This window comes from Stenella coeruleoalba (genome assembly GCF_951394435.1).
Source record: "Stenella coeruleoalba genome assembly, chromosome: 8".
In the NCBI taxonomy this organism is placed as follows: domain Eukaryota; kingdom Metazoa; phylum Chordata; class Mammalia; order Artiodactyla; family Delphinidae; genus Stenella; species Stenella coeruleoalba.
The window spans coordinates 84271217-84293823 of NC_137154.1; the positions used below are offsets into that span (position 1 = coordinate 84271217).

The following is a 22607-nucleotide window of genomic DNA, read 5'->3' on the forward strand; positions in this document are numbered from 1 at the left end:
AGACTGTGCTCTAGAGCCTGCGAGCCACAACTACTGAGGCCTCCGTGCCTAGGGCCTGTGCTCCGCACCAAGAGAAGCCACCGCAATGAGAAGCCTGTGCACCGCAACAAAGAGTAGCCCCCGCTCACTGCAACTAGAGAAAGTGTGTGTGCAGCAACAAAGACCCAACGCAGACAAAAAAATAAGCAAATAAATTAATATACATATAAAAAACATGCTACCTTATTCTAAGTAAAGATATTAAAAAAAAACCAAGAAAATGAAAGTCTTACCCCATCTTTCAAAGTCTGATGTCTAAAATTGAAATCAGAACTAAGTTCTTTTTTTTTTTTGCGGTACACGGTCCTCTCACTGTTGTGGCATCTCCCGTTGCGGAGCACAGGCTCCGGACGCGCAGGCTCAGCGGCCATGGCTCACGGGCATCGCTGCTCCGCGGCATGTGGGATCTTCCCAGACCGGGGCACGAACCCGTGTCTCCTGCATCGGCAGGCGGACTCTCAACCACTGCGCCACCAGGGAAGCCCAGAACTAAGTTCTTAGTGTTAATTAAATGCTTAGGAAAAAAATCAAAACTCTTCAATTTAAGAAGTTGAATATGAAAAAAGAACTCTGAGAACAGGAGACAAAGAATAAGAAATCAGTGAATCAGAAAAGTATACAGTTGTTAAATGTAAGAGGTGATTTTGTCAGAAAAAAATTAGTCACATCTAATTTAAAGAGAACACAAGCAAAAATTACAGAGAAAAATATAATTTAATTCAGTAAAAAGACTTGTAAGTCTGACAAGATTGGAAGAAAATCAGGGAGAAAAACCTGAACTTCTTCTGCAAAAGCCTTCAGGCTTAGATGATTTATTGGTGATTTTAGTTTGAAGGAACACATATCCCACTCTACTGAATAAATAAACTGTTGCCCCAAGACATGGGAGCAACCTAAATGTCCATCTACAGATGAATGGATAAAGAAGGCATGATATATAATGGAATATTACTCAGTAATAAAAAAGAATGAAATAATGCCATTTGCAGCAACATGGATGGACTTAGAAATTATCATACTAAATGAAGTAAGCCAGAGAAAGACAAATACCATATGATATTGCTTATATGTGAAATTAAAAAAATATATGCTAATGAACTTATATACAAAATAGAAATAGATCCACAGACATAGAAAACAAACTTATGGTTACCACAGGGGAAAGAGGGAGAGAGATAAATTAGGAGTTTAGGATTAATGTATACACACAACTATATATAAAACAGATAACCAACAAGGACCTATATACCTACTATATAGCACTGTGAACTATACTCAGTATTTATATATATAAGACTGAATCACTTTGCTGTACATCTGAAACTAACACAACATTGTAAACAAGCTATACGTCAATTAAAAAAAAAACTGTTGCAGAAAATAAGAATAAAAATCAGCATCAGCTAGAGTAGCAGCTAGATGTTAAAGCGCTTATTATGTTCCAGTGACCTAAATGCTTTACATATATTACCTTATTTAAATATCACATTAATTTAAAAGTAGGCACCCTTTATTATTCCAATATTCAGATACACTAGAAAGAGACAAAGTTTCAAGTTCATTTAAAAAATTGGAATAAGCTTGAAACCAATCTCACTAGAAGTAAACATTTAAATAAAAAGTGGACAAATCAAATTTAATTATATTTAAAGAATCATTAAGATTGCAAAGTACACAATATTAGGGTTATTAATATAAAAAGAAATTCATGGATTTAATGAAAACAGTTTAATTGATGTTAAAAGAGCATCCAATTAGGTTGAACAAATACTCCTGATATAAATTTTCTTTTTACTTTTTTTTTTTTTGGCTGTGCTGCACGGCTTGCAGAATCTCAGTTCTCTGACCAGGGATTGAACCCGGGCCATGGCAGTGAAAGTCCAAAATCCTAACCAGTAGGACACTAGGGAACGCCCCCCTGATATAAATACTTAAAACACTACAAACAAAAGCCAAAATTATACTTAACATCTCTATTAAAATAAAGAATAAGATGAGAAAGCCTATCTTGATCATTATTAGTTTTACTGGAAATACTATGAGTATAGTAAGAAGAAACTGGAAAATAATTATTTCAAGATGATATATCTTTAGTAAATAAAAAATAAGCATCAGGAAAGTCATTAGCTCTAATAAAGTCCATTCAGTAAGGGGCCTAATTAGAAAATAAAACATAAAATATATTTCCTATAGTACTTAAGATGTTGTGTTACTGGCACATCTTTAGAAAAATAGATCAATGGAACAGATCGGGAGTCCAGAAGCAAACCCACACATATTCAGTTTACCAGCTTATGACAGCGGTAACAGTGGAACGTATTTGGGAACGGATAGTCTTTCTCAATAAATGGTGCTGAGTTAATTGGACATTCAGATAGAAAATCCAATACAGATGGATAATTGATCAAAATACAGAAGGCTGAACAAAAAAACTTCTAGAAGAAAAAATGGTAAAATATTCAGATATTAGATATCCATCCGAGAAAGAACTTAAATCTAGAATACAGAAAGACCAGCAACATATCAGTAAGAAAAAGGCAGACAACCCAATACAAAAATGGGCAAAGAGATAAACAGATACTACACCAAAGGAGACAACCTGAATGGCCAAAAAGCATTTGAAATGGTTTTCAACTTTATCAGGAAAAAGCAAATCAAAACCACAATGTGATACCAAAATGGCTATAACAAAAATACCAAGTACTAACAATGATGTAGAACAACTGGAACTCTCCTTACACTGTTGATAGTCATATGATTTGGTACAGCCACTCTGGAAAACTGAAAAATCTGAATAAGGTTGGGTATAGGAAACCCGATGACCCAGCCACTCCATTCCTAAATATATATCCAAGTGAAAAGTGTAATACATTCACCAAAAAACATGTACAAGAATATTCAACTGTAAAATAGATTAACTGTGGTACAATAAATTGTGGATAAATACAATGAAAAAACACAACACTGAGAATGACAACTGAATTACATACAACATGAATGGTTTTCATAATTTTGTGCAAAAGAAGTTAAAAAAAGACTATATACTGCATAAATCTATTTATGCAAAGTTAAAAAAGGCTGAAACTATGGCTCTAGAGGTCAGAATAATTATCCTTGGGATTAGCAGTTAGTTACTAGAAGGAAGCATGAGGGGATTCTAGGGTACCAACTGTAGTCTTGATCTGGGTGATTAAGTGGATTTGTGTACCTTTAGAAAATTCATTGAACTGTATAATAAGTTTCTGCACTTCTTCTGCTTTATCCTTCCATAAAAATTTTACATTAACAAAAAAGCAATAATCAGTTAAAACAAAGGAATGCAGACTTCCCTAATAATAGCAACAAACAACAAAATACCCAGTTTAATAAGACATTTGTGAGGATAGGGATAACTACAAAATTATGGATATATACCATGTTACCATTAGCTTTTCAGTACCAGTTAACTCATAGGGTTAATGTACTTCAAAATGGATATTCCAATAGAATTTTAACTTGGAAAAAATACAAGTGATTCTAAAGTAAATCCAGAAGCTTAAAAGAGACAAATACCTGAAAAAAATCAGAAAAGTTATAATGGACATAAAGCTACAACACTTTCATCAATGGCACAAAATAATCTATACACTGTACTATGTAGTGCATGTATATGTGTATACATTTAATATAGGTCCAAAACCTTTGATTTCATACCTCTCTGGTTAGCTGGGTTTCATAGTTCAGAATATTTAGGATTTTTAAAAAGTAACAGAATGTATATATCATATACCCCAGTTGAATCTGAAACGGTACACTAATTAAGCACATTGCTATTTTTCCAGCAAAATATGAATATTCATACCAAATGAGATAAAGACTAATGTAGCCTCATGTCAAATCAGGTCACGTTTTGCCTTGAAATGAGTTTTGATGCTCAACTTAAGGGAAAAAATTGCTTGTGAACATTTTGGATTTTAGAATTGTAAATAAAAAAGATTACGAATCAGTAGAGGATAAGAGAGACATTATACATAAATGTGTGTGAGGAGAGAAACCTTATTTTAAGCAGTTTTATGAGTCAAGTGGTTAAATATTTAGGGAAAAAATGTACTGATTCTTTCTTCACACCAGGTATCAAACTAAATTATATATGGATTAGGAGCTTATCCTAATTTCAACAAATCAAGAAATAAAAAACCAATAGAAACCAGTAATGATACAGTTGAATATATCTCTGGTAAGGTATAAGCATATACTATGGAAGAAACGACAATTTCCTGGCAGGAATATTAATTGAAGTAATTTCCCGGAAGAAATTTGGCAAAATGTATTGAGGTCCTTAAAAAAATGTACACTAAATTTTGACTTGGTAATTCTACTCTCTAAAGCATCTCCTATGGAAATAACTGACAACATAAATTAAGTATTTATTTACAAACATGTTCACTGCTAGTTTTTTAAAAATAATAGCTAAAAACTGGATAGTGCCTGATATTATCTGAAGTAAAAAAAGCATTAGGAAGTTATATTTACAGTTTAAGTTCAATTATATAGAAAAAATAATTTAGGGAAAAAAGACTAGTAAAGTATGCAAAAATGTTAACCAATATTTATAAAAATAGGAAAGTCTATTAAAACAGAATGCATACTACCAGGGTCAAAATTTGATATATAATTTCAATAAGTTAAGCCCGAGGCTGAAAGATGGTGGCTTGAAAAATGATGAATGTAGAATATATAGCACCATGCTTTTGAAATTACTCCTTATCAAAGCTTAATCTTGGTATTCCTAATAGTCATGACATCTAGCCTTTGGCTGAATGCTGATGGATGCTTTACTCATGTAAAATTTCAACATACTTACTAAAGGGTTCCAACAATATCCAGGGCTAAACTAATCAAATATTTTAATTACAAGACTTCTCAAATTTGGCATACAACTGAGTACACTAAGTCAGGGGTCCCCAACCCCCGGGCCCTGGACTAGTACCAATCCATGGCCTGTTAGGAACCGGGCCGCCCAGCAGGAGGTGAGCAGTGGGCGAGTGAACGAAGCTTCATGGGCCGCTCCCCATCGCTCACATTACCGCCTGAACCCTGAACCATCCTCGCCCCTTCTGTGGAAAAATTGTCTTCAGTGAAACTGGTCCCTAGTGCCAAAATGGTTGGGGACTGCTGCACTAAGTAATGTCCAAAAATAAACAGTGCATGGATCCTTACATGTAGTTACAGAAGTAGCCACAACTTGTCTGTGGTATACTTTAACCCTGAAATGTAGTCAACTGGGCATCTGACTGTTAAAATAGATTACCGGGTACAATAATTAAGTCTAGCACATTGGGACTTTTAGGATAAAATGGGGACTATGGTTTTATTCTTGAACATAAATGAAAGCTCCAAATACAAGTTGTCTTTGGACTCTATCTAGTGGCTCCTGGCTAGTGAACTAAGAATTCTGAAGAAAGTGAACTTATTTTATTTGTATATGAATTCTTAGCACATACAAATTAACTGAATGAGAAGAAAATCTATAATTTTCAGCATTATGTAAACTTCTGAAAACAAGAATTGACTTGCAAAGGAATTTCTTCAAAGTATCTAAAAGAGAATGATTGCCAATATGAAGGAATTCAAACTTTTGAAGTTAATGAAAATATTTATTCAAACCTAACTGTAGTACAGTATCAAGCTGAGTTAAATAAACATTAACTGTACTAATTCCTGGTTCCTTAGGAACAGACCACTGCCACATCATAAAAATTTATTACAACACAAATTTCTGCAGTAAGGTTCAGCTAGTAAGACGTGATTTCCAAATTGAGAAATGTAGTGATGGATTTAGTTTTTAAAGGCCCAGTATTAAAAAAAAAAATGGTTGAGGAAAATGACTCATAAATATATACACCTGCAGAAAAAACCCTTAGTATACTGATATTTAACAAAACAGAAAGCACTTAAGAGAACATACTTTAATATCTAGGCACAATTGGTACGAATTATAATTTCTGTACTCATTTAAAGGTTTAAACCAGTTCTTCAACTTGACTGATGTGTGTGAGTCTAATACAGAGAAGGCACCTCTTTCATTCTCCTTAAGGACTTTCTGAGAGAAACTCTATAATACTTTAAGGGGTACAGAGACAACGTACTATATTCAAGTGTAACACAGCCCATTTTAGGAGAAACTAAATTAAAATAGAAAACTATGATTTCTCTTTTTACATCTTATGATGGACATGGCTTTCTAAAAGGACAAAAGATAATCCTGCATACAAGCTTTAACATACAACACAAGATTTAAATTAAATGTGCATTGGTCTCTACTATGTAAAAAGTTCTATGAATTAGTGCAGTTCTTTAAATCCCCAGTATTTAGGGGAAAAGTATATACATACCAAGAAATCTCAACTACTACATAACCAAACTTTTTATGGCTCAACAGTCTAAACGCTTAAAGTTATGTAAAAGATCTTAAAAGTTATAAACAAAAGATCAGAACACTCAAATGGTTTACAAAATTCTCTCTTTAAAACAAAGAGACCAGAACAACCAGAAGAAATAAAGTGTACAATTTTAGGAACATTATCTTTACTGCAATTATAAGAAGGGGTGGCAAAGTATTCACTCTAGAAAAAACCCCAAATTGTTAATTTCTGGTTACTTTATTACCATTTGAATTCATTATCACTCTTGTACTAATTAGTGGCTATGTCTTCAGATATCTTGTGGGACAATTACTGAAGGCAATTTATAAGGAAAAGTATACTTTTCCCACTCAAAGTGAGAAACTATTCCAGATGAATAAGCCTCAGAATTAGAGATCATAAGAAGCCAAAAAATACAATGTAAGAACATTAGGTTGATTTAAGCTCTATTTCAACAAGATTTACACAGTATTTACAATATACAATTGTCAAAGATATACAGTTTTGCAGATTGGCTTTACTCACATTTCTGCAAATGTTTTTTCCACAATAAAAATATACCAAGGTAAAGCTATTTACAAACTAGGACGCTGCTTTAGAAACAGCATGATTTAGAAATAAAGTGAAATTTCAGTACAATGAAAGTGCAGGTCATGCTTTCAGATTCTGTCAGTATCTCATTCCCTACACTCATAGTTTAAGGAATAGTAGTTTTAAATAGCTACTGTTCTTATATGTTCAGAATATTTACTCATCATAATGCAATGATAACAAAAATTTGTCCACATCCATTCCAGCTGGAAATGAACTGGGTAGCTTCTTTTTCTGTCAAAAAAAAAAAAAAGAAAGAAAAGAAAGAAAGAAAGAAAAAATAAACCTAAGTTAACATATTGAACTCAAACAAGGCCAAAAAGCTAGCTTTCTTATTAAGTCACATAGACCCTCATATCAGGTACTTTCATATACTACCAAAATTTTTGCCAAAACAGTTTAGTTCATTAGCATTTTAGTTATACAGAGAAGTAGAGACAATTTTTATAAATCCAAGGTTAATAAAATATACTTCAATGATATTTCATTATTTTAGAGCACAAGACATTATACAAATTCAGAGTGTATGAATGTTGAATGAGACGAGAGAACATGCTTTTTATAAGGTGGTCATTATTGCTAAACTGTAAACTTTAGAAAGCTTTACTAAGATTTTAAGAGTTAACAGGTACTTTTCTAGTTCCAAACATTTAACATACTCTAGGCACTTTACAAACACTGCATTTAGTCCTCACAGACATTGGGTAAGATGTGTGGTAACCTCATGTCAAATGATGCAGCTCAGACTCATGTTATTGGGTTAACAATAGTCAAGAACCAATAAGCAGGAGATGCAGGATTCAACCTAGGCTTGCAAGGCAGCAGAGCCAAGATTCTTTCCCTGACAATACTTCCTCTATGACATTTTAAACCTTTCTATTCAATCCACTTACTAAATGGCTAAACAGATTTAGGAAAAATGGCTTTAACTTATCAGTGATAATCCTACATTACTTTCCTACAGATAACCGTGGTTAAAGAAGAAACAGGTAAATTTAATTTTTATACTGCTCCAACACATTAACTTACATTAGAATCTATGGAAGAGCTGGTAGGACATGTGGAACAAACCTAAGATGGAGGAGTTGCAAAGCAGTTTTCACTTGGTAATTCCATACACAATAATGGCTTCCCAATTTTTCATGTGTTATGTCATTCTCCCCACCAAACTTTGGGTCCTACCATGACAGAAACAAAAACCTCCTTTTCCCAAGGAAGATGTTTATAAATACATGCCTTAGCAACTGTTTTGAAAATGCTACGTTTCATCTAGATAACTTCTGAGTACCACACTGGCTGAGAGATACTGCTAGAGAATTTTTTTTTTTTGCGGTACGTGGGCCTCTCACTGTTGTGGCCTCTCCCGTTGCGGAGCACAGGCTCACGGGCCCAGCAGCTCTGTGGCATGTGGGATCTTCCCGGACCGGGGCATGAACCCGTGTCCCCTGCATCGGAAGGCGGACTCTCAACCACTGCGCCACCAGGGAAGCCCTAGAGAATGTATTTTGTCAATCAAAATTCAAAGCTATCTTGACCAAAATGTTCAGTTAGGTAGCTATGGCAAAAAATGATGAGATCTTTAATCTGAGCACTGAAGGAAGGGCAAGGTGTGGTTTTGAAATTAAGACTTTCAAACTTGCCTTAATTTTCTTCTTTTTCATTGGTATTGATGAATTTGCAAGACTTTTATTAGAAGTACGGGAGTGTCGTTCACGCTCATCTAATTCCTCGATCTTCCGCTTTTTTGTGGTGCTCCTTGAAGATGCTCTAAATTGTTGTGTATTGTCTTTTAGAGGAGTAGCTGAAGTAGTCCTAGAGATGGCTGCTCTGGAGAGAATCATTAATGTATGGGCAGCCATGTTTACACTGTTTTCACTCCCTGTTTCACTGGCAGGGCTGCAGGCGGGCAAGTCTGGGGTGACAGGAGGGACCATTACTTTGGGTGTGCTACTCTCTTCACCATAACGCCTACTAGAAGGGACCTTGATAACATCTGTAGGTTCTTCTTTATGTTTTTCCCCTGCTCCTGAGCCAGATGTCCGGGGTACAGATAAGTCAGTACTATCAGCGAGTCTATTTACTGGGCTATGCCACTGAATATCTTGTAACATTTCTGTGGTATGCTTGGTGAGTGGGTTAATCAAAGAACTGGCAGACTTGGTTTGTTCTTGTTTTAAATCCTTCACAGGTGCACCTACTGAAATGACATTTTTACTGTTTGAGGATGTGCCTTGTTTTCTGGTTAGCTCTTGCAGTGAAGCTATAGTTTTCTCATTCCGTACACCCCCAGTTTGCTGCCCATTAGACAGTTTTGAAGTTTCTGGATTTTTCTGCCTTTCCACATCACTGCATAGTTCATTCTCCTTATTAGCTGTTGCTTTATGGAAAGATTCAAGTATAGTTTCTGTGGGTGAAACTTTCTTTTCTGACTGAGTTTCTTTTATGGTATGTCGGCTAATGGCAGTTTCTGATTTAGATAAAATCTTAGGCACAGGAGGTTTCTCTCTCTCTCTTTTGAGAGCGTTATTAGAAGGGGGTTTTAAGGTGGAGGAAACAATGGGTGAGTCAAGATTAGAAAATGAAATGTCATTCCTTTCTTTGTTTTGGGACACCGTCTTATGATTTGTCCCCTGTGTATTCGCCACAGGAGAAGCAGTGCTATCAAAACAGAGCACACGCCTGTGGCTTTCAAAGGTTTTGCTAGTTGGAACTATACTTTCTACTGAGAAGGGAACTGTTATTTCTTCCAATTTTTTCCCAAGATCTGTGGCCATATTCTTGTCAGGAACTTCAGTTCTACAAGAAAAAAAAATTTTTCTTAGCAACATAAAGAAATTCTTTATGCTTTTAACTTGAGCATTCAAATACTCTATGATAGAAACTACTTTTATGCTCACCGTTGTACATGACATCCAACTAGGTGACTTGATGAATCCACCAAATTATTTACCTGTTTTCCTGGAATTATAAGTTAAGTTAATTAGAAAAGAAAAACATTCCTGAAAGTATATTTCTCTGAAAGAAAACAGAACAGACCACAGTATCAGACACCATGAGAAAAATTTAAGCTATAGCTAATGTACAAATGAAATACTTCCACATACTGGGTCTAAAAAAGCAGCTTTGTAATATACACGAGACGATCACTCATTCATGTTACTGAGGAAATATAAATATGGAGCAAATGACTTGCTTTAACTTCAGGGAAATATGAATCCAGTCTTTTGATTTACAAATTAGTATGCTCAGTATAGCATTTAAGGGTACTACTTAGATCCAAAAAGTTACTTAAAGAAAACACTATATTATACCTATTTAAAAATTCTGCCCATTTAAATGTCATGTTTGTAAGCCTATGTCACTCAGAGCACATGCTCTGGAGTTTTAATAGCCATATTTTATTTTATTATTATTATTATTATTTAATAGCCATATTTTAATTTCCATGGACTTATATGAGTTTATGTGGAAGGGCAGCAAGATATGAAGCCAGAAATGAAAGCAAAGATGATATCGTGTAGGACCTTGGGTATTATGCAAAAGGTTTTATAGAGAATCCTTAAGAGTTTTAAATAGGGACGATGCATGAATAGATTTGTTTTAGGAAGTCACTCTGGCAGCAGTGTAGAAGATGAACTAGAGAAGAAAGAAAACTGGAAACAGAAATTCTAGTTAGATTGCTATAAATATTCAAGGTAGGAGATGATGAAGGTCTTAGAGACAGTAATGGGCATTCGCATGGACATGAACAGTAAATGAGGAATAAATGGTGACATTAACCAAGAGGGAAAGGTAGGCAGAAGCGGTTTTTGAGGAAGAAGAGGTGAGACTTAGATATGTAGAGTATGTGGATCTTAAGTTACATAAAATTAGAACGGGAGGAGCACAGTAGTTCTAGAAGCCACCAATAGTATTAACTGTTAGAGGGAAGTAAAGTAAGGTAAGACTGGAAAACGTCCAATGCATATGGCAGCATTAGGAGGCCACTGGTGACTTTAAACAGTTTTAGTGGAAACATGAGAAAGGACAATAATATGGATGAAGAAGTAATGGGAAATAAGAGGGGTCGGGGATAAAGGGCTGGCAGATGTGAAAAACCTAAAGGAATGATGGGAATGATCCTTGTATCCATAGTTGGACAGCCACAGAGTGAAGAAGCCAAAAAAGAAAAGCTGAAGATACAGAGAAGAGAGAAGGTACCCTGCATTAACCTTAGAAAGAATGACATAATCATTCCTCTAAGAAGGGAAAAGGGAAGAATGATTTTAGATGAACATGTACATATTAAATGGGAGTAATGTGAGAAAATGGAGTTTACTACCCATAAAAATCAAAATCATTGGCCTAGAGTGAGGAAAGTGCTGACTGATAGATCTGAGAAGACCTGTGGAAGTCTGAAATAGTATTAAGGAGGAATGGGAGAGACAGAAGATAGGTAGACATTTAAAATAATTGCTAAGTGGCAGTGAGGGTGAGAAAGTTTTAAGTGTTATTGAATGGAATCACTCCTAAAGCAATGCTAAGAAGCCCAGGTGTAAAGGCAGAGAAATGGTTGGCTGGATAGATCCAGGGCTAGAGGGTATTAAGTGGATATGGTAGAAGAATGTGAATATGAAGGTGTATAAGAGTACTGGGAAAAGTGGCTGATGTGGTGGGTTGTGGGGTTTAGCCTGGATAGGGAAGGAAATGAATGCAGAAAGTAAGTGAAAATTCAGGTAAAGGTAAGGATTCAAGTAATAGGAGCTCTCATTGGTTGAAGAGAGATTCAATGGATATACAGAAATGCAAGTATTTTGAGAGAGTTTATTGATCATTATAAATTATATAGGTCTAATAACAAGTAGTGAAAAAATTAAAGGTAAAGCTATGGGACAGGTTGGCTGAAGTGAAGATTAAAGACTCAGAAATGAAAGGGGTCAACAATTCTGAGGGTTAGGGTGTTGTTAGGTTAACAACATGGGCATTTTGTCACCCATGAAGATGGAGAAGTCTGGTAGAGAAGTTTGAGAACTCACCACAACATTCATCAATATTTTCATTCATGAATGAAAATCTCGTGTTACTTTGTATATGTTGTCTTTTACTGAACTAAATCTTTAATTTTGGAGTAGTCAGCATTATCAATTTTTTTCATTTTTCAAAAGCAATCTTTTATCTCAGCATCATCTTGATATTCTCCTACATTTTCTTTCATTATTTGTTTTGCTTTTCACTTTCAGGTGTTAATCATCTTGGAGTTCATACCTTTATATATGTTGTGAGGAAGAAATCTATTTTTTCCCTGTAATATATATAATAGCCAATAGATTTCATTTACTAAACAAACCATCCTATCCCTTCTGACTTCTGACATTACCTCTACTATGTACAAGTTGCTATAAATACACGGTCTTTTTCTAAACTCTATTTTGTTCCATTTGTCTTTTTCTTTTTTTTTTTAATCACTGCAAAAAACTTTAAGCAAAGGTTGGACAACCACCTGTTAGGAAAGTTATTAGTATTCCAAAAAATAAAAAAAAAATACCGTCATATTGCTGCAAACAAAGGAGTACACACACATAAAGCTGACATGAATGAACTTAAAAATGTACCTGTACAAGGCTTGTTTCTTAGTCCCTGAGTCTTCAGAGATTTTGGAGGGATAGGAAATTGAGGGATACTTCTATTGCAAACAGGTGCTGCCAAAGGCATATGAAGGACCTGGAGGAGAAGCCATTAATTATACTTTGTTTGAAAAGCAGCACCGAGCCATTTTCAGTTCATAAATCTCACCTGCCGAGGAGGAGCAGAAAAGGTATTTCCATTCTGTCCAACCACAGATACAGGGATCATTCCCACCATTCCCTGAAGTACAGGTTGGACTGGAGAAGCAATTATAATGGCAGATCCTAAAAAAAAAAACAACCAACAATTCTCAATAAAATGGAATAAACACAAGACACCAAAGTAATTATTATTATTTTTAAAGGTTTTGTGTTTTTTTAAAATAAATAAATTTATTTATTTGTTGATTTATTTATTTATGTCTGCTTGGGTCTTTGTTGCTGCGTGCAGGCTTTTCTCTAGTTGCGGCAAGCGGGGGCTATTCTTCGTTGCAGTGCATGGGCTTCTCATTGCAGTGGCTTCTCTTGTTGTGGAGCACGGGCCCTAGAGCATGCAGGCTTCAGTAGTTGTGGCATGTGGGCTCAGGAGTTGTGGCGCATGGGCTTAGTTGCTCCGCAGCATGTGGGATCTTCCTGGACCAGGGCTCGGACCCATGTCTCATGTATTGGCAGGCGGATTCTTAACCACTGCGCCACCAGCGAAGCCCCAGTAATTATTAATTTGAAATAAATCCTATATAATTATAATCAGTTTTTCATGTAATCTACTCTCCTTTAAAAAAATTAATTTAGGGACAACAACAAGGCTAACAAATTAAGAAAAAGTCAATCTGAATATTATTCTTATGGCAATTAGTCAAAGTAAACATCATGAATGAGCATAAGACTCTATAGCCCGGAGATCATATTTTAGTTGTACCTTGATTCCTCTAGAAAGAATAGTGAAATTGATCAAAAAATTGGTAGTGCAGGTTTCAAGTCTGAATCTTTTACCAGAAAATAACGGTCCAAACTGAATACTGACAGTCTAAGACTTACTCACAACCCCAAACTATAATACAATCTCAATGGTATTTGTCAGAAAGGGTCCAGATAAGTGAGCAACCAGTAAAAACTGTGGGAGAAAATACAATGTTTACATGGTCAACAATATAGTCTATGGCTATCATAATTTAACCCTGCCCTGTAAATGAATCTTTTCCTAATAAATTCATTAACCTCTCCTGTAAGGCTGATTTCCTCACTTTCCTGAACACCTACCTCAGTCTCTCAAATACCTACCTATCCTTGTACTGCTTAAGATTCCCTTCCTTTTACTCCAAATACTACCTTATTTATCTAAGCTTCAGCTCAAGTTCCACCTTTTCTACCAATTCTGATCCCTCCTTTATCTTATTTTAAACAGCACTTGAAATAGATCCATCAGGCTTAATACTTAATTGCTGATATTTAATCTGATTTAATTGTATGCCTAAATGTAAAAAAAGAAAGAGGGGAAAGGAGCTTGGGAATCAATATCTAAGGAAGTGTAGATGAATGTGCCATAAACTCCACCTTCAAGGAACATACAATCAAGAATGACCACTATGACAGGCATGTCAGTCACTAACTACACATAAAATGGCATGTAATAAATGCCACAAGTGCTCCTATAAACAAAGAATTCTAAAGACAGGGATCAATTTTCAAATGTGGAAGATAGTGAGAAGATAGTGTGGCATGTAATAAATGCCACAAGTGCTCCTATAAACAAAGAATTCTAAAGACAGGGATCAATTTTCAAATGTGGAAGATAGTGAGAAATTACAAAGGGTATTATTCAGGGAGAAATTCAAGTTGTGTCTTGAAAGTCTTTCCAAATAGGTAATAAATTCCTTGAAAACTAAGACTATAATAACTATTTAAGAAAAATCTCCCACAACACTGGGTTTTAGTAGGTATATGGCTATTTGATGAATTAGTCTTCCCCCCCTGTCTTTTTCTTGTATTGATAGCTTAGCCATGGATTGAGAACTATGGAAAGAAAAAGAAACAAAAAATGAAACCACTGAATTCCATAGCTTAGCAGATTAAAAAAAATTTTGATTGAATTAATTCTGTAAAGAGAAGCCATAATCACAAATTTCTGAATCTTTTCTTATACTCTCATCCATGATTTATTACCTTCTAGTCAGTAACAGCACACACAAGAGAAATTAGATCCCATTCCAGAGAAATGAACTTCAATATGTTCTAAAGTTACCTTGTGAAAAGCTGGGTGACATAGCTTGGTTGACAGCAAATACACTGTTTGACCTTGGGGGTGTCTGTAACTGAGGTGGTGGTTGAGCAGTCACAGGTGCAGAATTTCCAGGCAACACCACCACATTTGACTGACTGACAGTTGTTCCTAAGGCTGTTGGATCAGTTACACAAGTAGCTATCAGAATGTTATTTGAATTGCCAAAAGTTGTGCTTGTAGCTGGCATTAACTGTATGTATCCTCCATCCTTGGAAACACATGGTGTAACATTGGCTGAAAAAGCAATGCTCTCTTCATTCTGAGCATTGTTTACTGTAGAGTCTTCAGGTTTGAGTGCTAAAAGGCTCTGTTCCATTGAGGCTGAATCCCCAATTCCTTCAGCAGATGAAATAGCATCTGTGGTTTCTTCTGAAGACAGGCATTTAACTAATTCTGCATTTCTGGCAGGTGATTTAGAAGGAGAAGACAAAATTATAGTTGGCAAGTTTTCTCCACTGATACTAGAAACAGCACTGTTAAGTTCAGAATCTGAGGAAACAAATGGATCATCACTGATGATAATTTTGAGAGAGACTATATTTGATGCATCTATCTCTGCTGACTTGTTGCCAGCAGGTTTATCACTAGTATTCTGGGACTCAGGGTGAGAATCCCTCATTGAAGAACACACAGATTCTGAAGGAAGAGAACGTATATCTTCTATAGGATTAGCTTCTGGGGATATCAATGTAACTTCCTCACAGTTATTTTCACCTAAAGATAGAAAAATACTATCTCCATCTTCTTTTACAGAAGATGAAGGCTCTTGTGAACCCAAAGCAACTTTCTCAGACGTGGAGGGCTGAGGTTCATGATCTGTATGATTTAACTTAACAGATGATGAATCATTAGATGGTTGTTTAATTGAAGATACTGAATCTCCAAGGTGAATTTCTACTTTTTGTTCAGATATAGTTAAACCCGAACCTTCAACAGACACAGGTAATATTTTACTTTGAAGCGAAGAATTATCTTGGCAATCTGAAAGTTGCTGTGATGCAACTGGTAACACATTATTAATTTCAATTTTACTCTGGTGAATTTCTCTAGAATCTGGTGACTTGGAACCATGGAAATTAGTTGTAAGTCTTCTTGTATCGTCAGAACTTTCACAAAATTGACCTTTTTTAGATGGCTTTCCAGTTAATGGAATATTTTGGGATAAAAGCTGAGAAGTTTTTCCAGAGAGAATTAAGTTTGCATTGTTAGTTTCACCACCAAGGGAAACAAATGAAGTTATTGGTATATCAGACTGATCAGGCTGTAATCGAGATTCATTCTGCACACTTGGAGACAAAGAATTCTTTTCAACTTCCATAGCCAATTCAGTTTCAGTAGACATCTGACTGGTGTATAATTCAGCACAATGCTGATTACATTCAGCATCAGAGTTTACTCTTTGGTTAAAGTCATTCAAATTAGGCACAGACTCAAAGGTGATATCAAGGTTATACTTCTGTTCAGTAGATACTACTGTTTTAAAGGCCTTTTTCTGGATGCTAGAGTCTATCTGGGAAAAATGTTCCTGGGCTTCCTGTCTAAGCTCATCATGGTTGCTGCCATTCTTCAAAACATTTGATGTGTCTTCATTTTGATAGGATGTACAATATGGGGGTTGACCAGATTGATCATCTGCAAAATATTAGGATGGCAGAAAGATATGGTGAGTATGTAACAGCTTTTAAGGTAGTCAGTCATCTTTACTATAAAACCTGTTTTGCCAAGGAAGTAACTAATCTTTGACATACCAGCAAGTGGAAGTCTGATAAACTCACTCTCTCATTTTTTGAGTATCAAAACACTTACAGGTACTTTTCTTATTACTGATGCCTTTTTTAACAAGTGCCAAATTGTTTTTCAAGCTTTTTAGAAAACAGATGACACAATGAAGGAAAAAGTATATATGTTTAAGAACATTTAATATGTACTAATATATAAAAAAAACTGGCTACAAACATAGTTTTTTCAAAACAACTGACTTTTCAACTTCTACCATTTCTACTGACCATACTTCATCTGATATATTCTTGAAGGTGAAATGGGGCCAATTACATTTTGCATGATCAACATTTGATGTTATTGTATACACTTTAACATTTATTACACATTTACTGAAGATCAACCACATGACCAGTACTGGGATACAAAGATGAATGACCCAGTCTCCACCCTTGGTGATATCAGTCTAAGGGAGGCAGACATAGGACAGAAAGTCATAATGAAACATGCCAAAAACCATAGCAGTATAGGAACAAAAGGCACCTCTTCTGGCCTATGGGATGTGAGAAAGTGTTATTGTACGAGGAGATCTTGACAAATAAAAGTGTTAATAGTTGGAAAAAGAAGAAAGGGCATTTGAGGAAATACTGATATACTGTGTCATACATCATTCACAGTTTAGGACAGAAAATAATAACAATTAACAATATGAAAAATATTGGGAAAAATCCAGAAAAATGTATATCAACTATCATAAAATTCTGTTAATGTGACACTGGTAAAATAATAGTGGGTATGGAGCACATGTGAATCCTTATTGTGGGGAAACCAGTGGAAATTATATACAGGCCACATAAATTCAGGGGTAGTCAGTTTCAACGAAGTGGGAAGAGACTTTCTGAGAAAATAGGATTTCAAATTTCATTTTGTGCAGGGTAGAGCTTATCTGAAGCACAATCTTCCACACATAATATATATGAGAAAGACACGCCCTCCTACAATTCAGCCTAAGAAGAAATGGAGGATTGGGTTTGGGTACAGGCAAAGGACTCAAAATAGGAATATAGTCTGAGATATTCCAAAACTGGTTTTTGGAAGGCGTGATGTGAAACTTGGAAGCCATGAAGTCTTTTGAGGGAGCTGGAAGGGGTCATGGAATTTAAGAATAGATGAACAGAAAAGATTATTGTGGCATAGCTTGGCATAGACAGAAATGGATAGAGGTGGTACCAAAGAGGCATAAAGTTTAGCAAGTGTGAGATGCCAGGATAATGTGAGAGAAGCCAGGATAATGGTTATCTTCGAGGAACAGGGATGAAAGGAGTAGTGACTGCGAAGAGATACGAAGAGATGTTTTTGTGGTGCTGGCGGTATTCTATTTTTTGACTTTAGAGATGGTTATGTGGGTATTTGCTTGATTATAATTCAATGAGCTAAAGTACACTTCTGCATGTTATGTTTCACAAAAATGAAATTTTAAAAAACTTGGCCAATATTTAAAAGCTCTAGGATAGACATATTCACTGCCCTCCCTCATTCATAAGTAGTTATTGTGGGACAATTATGTGCCATACTGGTACTCTGTGGGAGGCAGAAACATAAAGAACTGACTAGTAGACACATAGGAATATAACCTAAAACCTCATAAAACCCATAATTCAGGACTATCAGCAAGTATACAATTTCCTCTAAATAAGTGAGATATTGATACTGAGCACTCAGCTAAGCTTGCTTACGAGGCTGGATGATTAATACCACAAACCAACCTTACACATTAGGGATTTGAATATGTGTCTCAAAAAAATTATGTTAAATGTTACAGACAGGTTGAACTGGTCAACACTATTAACACCAATTTGTGCGTGTCTACTGCATCATGAAGGAATGAGTACTAAAAATCCACCTTTTAATCAAAGTACTAAAGGCGTGGGAATAATTTTTTCTTTTTAAATGAAGAGAAAACTTAGAAACACAAAAATGATCTATGTGGTAATTTGAACAACTTTCAAATTAAACATTTTCTGCCTTTGAGATTTTGAGACTGATATTAGGATTTAGATTGATATTAACAAAATCAAATTCTTACCAGATTCTCCTGTTTCAAAAGAACCTTTAACTGCTAGATTAGTTTCACCTGCTAAGACTACATTGAGATTGGTTTCCATATGCTGACTGGAAATGCCTTGTGATATATTTTTATTATTCTTTGTTTTACCTGTTAAAAAGGGAATAGGGAAACAATTGGTTAAATGACCAAAATAAAAATAAGCATCAATTAATACAGCTTGACAGTGGTCAAGCAAATGTTAAAGTTTGGTCTTAATTATAGTCCTTTAATTATAGTTTTTAACATGTTGCCTTATATATCATTGACAAGTATGATTTTTCCACTAGACCAGTGCATTTTTAACATGTTCTCAGACAATGCTGGTCTGCTGGTTTGGAGACTACACTTTGAGAACTACTGCACTAGGCCATAAGATGGAGGGCAACAGACAAATCTTTTTATTCCTCTTGTATTATCCAACTGTGTTTAGTATAATACATGTATAGGAGTAGACCTCAACACATTTTTGATGACTGGCAAAACTGCCCACAACTAACCCCCCTCACCCCCAAAACTGTTCTTTATTTTTACAGCTAAAGTATCTTTAAGAAAAAACTAAAACAAAAAAGCAACAAAAAAACTCTTTCATATCCATATGTTTGCTTTAATGAAAATAGGAACTTTCTTCCAGATGCTCTGGGAAATGTTGTTTTACTCTGTTTAAGCTGTTTCTCCAGAGAAATTGGAGAAACTTTTTTCTCCTAACTGCTTTGATAGAAATGTTCTACTTACCATAGTCAAATAGATCAAAGAGTGCCTGAAATGCTGGATCGGATTCTGTCTGTTCCAATATGTCCTGTATAGCTTCTTCAGACATGTGGATTTCACTCTGCAAAAACAAAAAACAAACAAAAAGTGATCCTAATTGAATTAGTATGGTTTAATACCAGCAAAGTAATGAGAGGATATCTGATATTTTGTACCTTTTATGTAGTATTCCCTTCCAAGAAAATTTCTTCTGATTGTAACACTATTCACTTAAAACAAATTAAAACAGGAAGACTAGAAAATAGAAAGTGAATGCTCCCTAATACCACTAATTAATCACTTTGGTGACTATATCCCCAAACATTAAAATAAAATATAGAATAAAACCATGCTATAATGTTCTTTATTACTTGACACACACCACTGTGTAAGTTTAAGGTGTACAGCATAATGACCTGACCTACATACATTGTGAAATAATACCAAAATAAGCTTAGTTAATATCCATCATCTCATATACATATTTTAAAAAGAGAGAAAAAGAAAAAAATATTTTTTTCCTTGTGAGAACTCTTAGGATATGCTATTTTTATTGTTTTTAAAAATTTATTTATTTTTGGCTGTGTTGGGTCTTCGTTGCTGTGCGTGGGCCTTCTCTAGTTGCGGTGTGGGCTTCTCATTGTGCTGGCTTCTCTTGTTGCGGAGCACAGGCTCTAGAGCACAGGCTCAGTAGTTGTGGTGCCCAGGCCTAGTTGCTCTGCGGCATGGGGGATCTTCCCGGACCAGGGCTTGAACCGTGTCCCCTACATGAGCAGGTGGACTCCCAACCACTTCGCCACCAGGGAAGCCCCAGGATATGCTGCTCTCTTAATTTTCAAATACTGTTGACACTTGAACAACATAGGTTTGAACTGTGCAGGTCCGTCCACTCATATGCAGAACTTTTTCAATAAATATGTATTACAGCACTACAAGATCCAAGGTTGGTTGAATCTGCACTTGCAGAACAGGATACATGGAGGGCTGACTGTAAACCTTTAAGTGGGTTTTCTAAAAAAATTTATTTTTACTGGAGTATAGTTGCTTTACTATATTGTTAGTTTATACTGTACAGCAAAGTGAATCAGCTATATGTATACATATATCCCCTCTTTTTTGGATTTCCTTCCCATTTAGGTCACCACAGAGCACTGAGTAGAGTTCCCTGTGCTACACAGTAGGTCCTCATTAGTTATCTATTTTATACATAGTATCAATAGTGTATATATGTCAATCCCAATCTCCCAGTTTATCCCACCCCCCCTTCCCCCTTGGTTTAAGTGGGTTTTTGACTGCATGTGGAGTCAGCACCCCTAACCCCAAGTTGTTCAAGGGTTAACTGTATACCATACAGCAGTGTTAACTATAGTCATTATGTTGTACACTGCATCCCCTGTACTTATTTACTTTATAACTGGAAGTTTGTGCCTTTTGACCACCTTTATCCAATTCCTCCACCTCTGACCTCTTTTTCTATGAGATTGGTTTAATAATGTTGTTTAACCTGCTTTCTTCACATAAGTTTGTGGTACACTGCTTTCTAGGGCCTTCAATATAGATCTACCTCACTCTTTTTATCTGTTTTGGTTTCTTCATTTTATTATTATTATTATTATTTTTTTTTTAACATCTTTATTGGGGTATAATTGCTTTACAATGGTGTGTTAGTTTCTGCTTTATAACAAAGTGAATCAGTCATACATAAACATATGTTCCCATATGTCTTCCCTGTTCATTTTATTATTTTTAAAATTTTAAAGTTTTGGCTGTGCCGCACGGCATGGGGGATCTTAGTTCCCCAACCAGGGATAGAAGCCACACCCCCTGCAATGGAAGCACAGAGTCTTAACCACTGGACCACCAGGGAAGTCCCTGTCTCTTCATTTTAAATACTTCTTTCAAATATTGGACAATCCTTGTTTATGTGCTCACACTTAAAAGGAGCATGCCAAAAGCTGTCTTTAAACCCTGTGCCAATAAGGAGGCAGGGACCTTGTCAACTATAGTCTAAGCTGTAGAATAATTACAGAACCATCTGTATTTTTAGTTTTTCTTATTTGAGTGAGTTAGATTTCTTGCTGGGACAGTTTATGGCTGAAGTAGTGTTTCTGAGGAACAGTGTGAATGGGGAAAAGATATCGAGTTTAACTATATACTTCCTAAACTTTACAACTTATCATCCTGTTTGTAGCCCTATCTTTACGTTTACTTTCAGAGGTACTAGAGTCAAGTCTTTTGTAAAGTGGCTTTTACCTGAACTTTGCCTTTACTGGCTTAGAATCCTGGGTCTGCTAAGTCAGGTACCACCTGTCCATTTCAAATTCTAAAAAATTCTTTCTCTGTCCTTTCCTCTTCTCTGTCCTTGTGGGTTTATGCTTTTTTCTTTTTTTAAATTTATTTTTGGCTGTGTTGGGTCTTCGTTGCTGTGCTCGGGCTTTCTCTAGTTGCGGCGAGCAGGGGTTACTCTTCACTGTGGTGTGCAGGCTTCTCATTGCGGTGGCTTCTCTTGTTGCAGAGCACGGGCTCTAGGCATGCAGGCTTCAGTAGTTGTGGCACGTGAGCTCAGCAATTGTGGCTCACGGGCTCTAGAGTGTAGGCTCAGTAGTTGTGGCGCACGGGCTTAGCTGCTCCACGGCATGTGGGATCTTCCCAGACCAGGGCTTGAATCCGTGTTCCCTGCACTGGCAGGTGGATTCTTAACCACTGCACCACCAGGGAAGCCCCTGTGGGTTTATGCTTTTTAAAAATTCCCTATACTGTCTTTTTCGTAGGGTACAAAACTAAACGTTTAACCCACTATCCTTCTAAAGGGAAAGAACTCTTTTGTTTACATAACTCTGCCACATTTAGCCAATTCTCACTTTTGTACATTTGCATTTTTTCTAATTTTCAGTTATGGTAAATAATACGTGAAAATCTTTATCCAAGCATTTGTTCATTCTTTGGGATTAATTTTATCAGTGAAATTACTAGGTCAAACAATATATACATTTAAAATTTTGAGAAATCCTGTCAAGAAGTCTTGCAGAAAAGTTGTATAAGAATGCTTGTTCTAACGTATGGACACCAAGGGGGGAAAGCGGGGAGGGGGGTGGGGGTAGGAGGTGGGGGGGTGG

At 35.8% G+C, this 22607-nt stretch overlaps 1 protein-coding gene across 3 annotated transcripts in view; it reads right to left on the bottom strand.

Moving 5' to 3' along the window:
* Positions 1-4680: 4680 nt before the first annotated feature.
* The window catches only part of NPAT (nuclear protein, coactivator of histone transcription), a 54554-nt gene continuing 36627 nt past the window's right edge, over positions 4681-22607 (bottom strand). For 2 of the 3 annotated variants that reach the window (XM_079928099.1, XM_079928101.1), the window contains 7 exons: positions 19477-19573; positions 18724-18852; positions 14880-16550; positions 12807-12922; positions 12626-12734; positions 9932-9992; positions 7641-9830 (listed from right to left, as the gene is read on the bottom strand). In XM_079928099.1, the coding sequence (XP_079784225.1) occupies positions 8582-9830; positions 9932-9992; positions 12626-12734; positions 12807-12922; positions 14880-16550; positions 18724-18852; positions 19477-19573 (3432 nt within the window). In that variant the 3' untranslated portion in view covers positions 7641-8581. Of the gene's footprint in view, positions 7269-7640; positions 9831-9931; positions 9993-12625; positions 12735-12806; positions 12923-14879; positions 16551-18723; positions 18853-19476; positions 19574-22607 lie in introns of those variants that run through there. The other variant, XM_079928100.1, reaches the window with a different exon arrangement.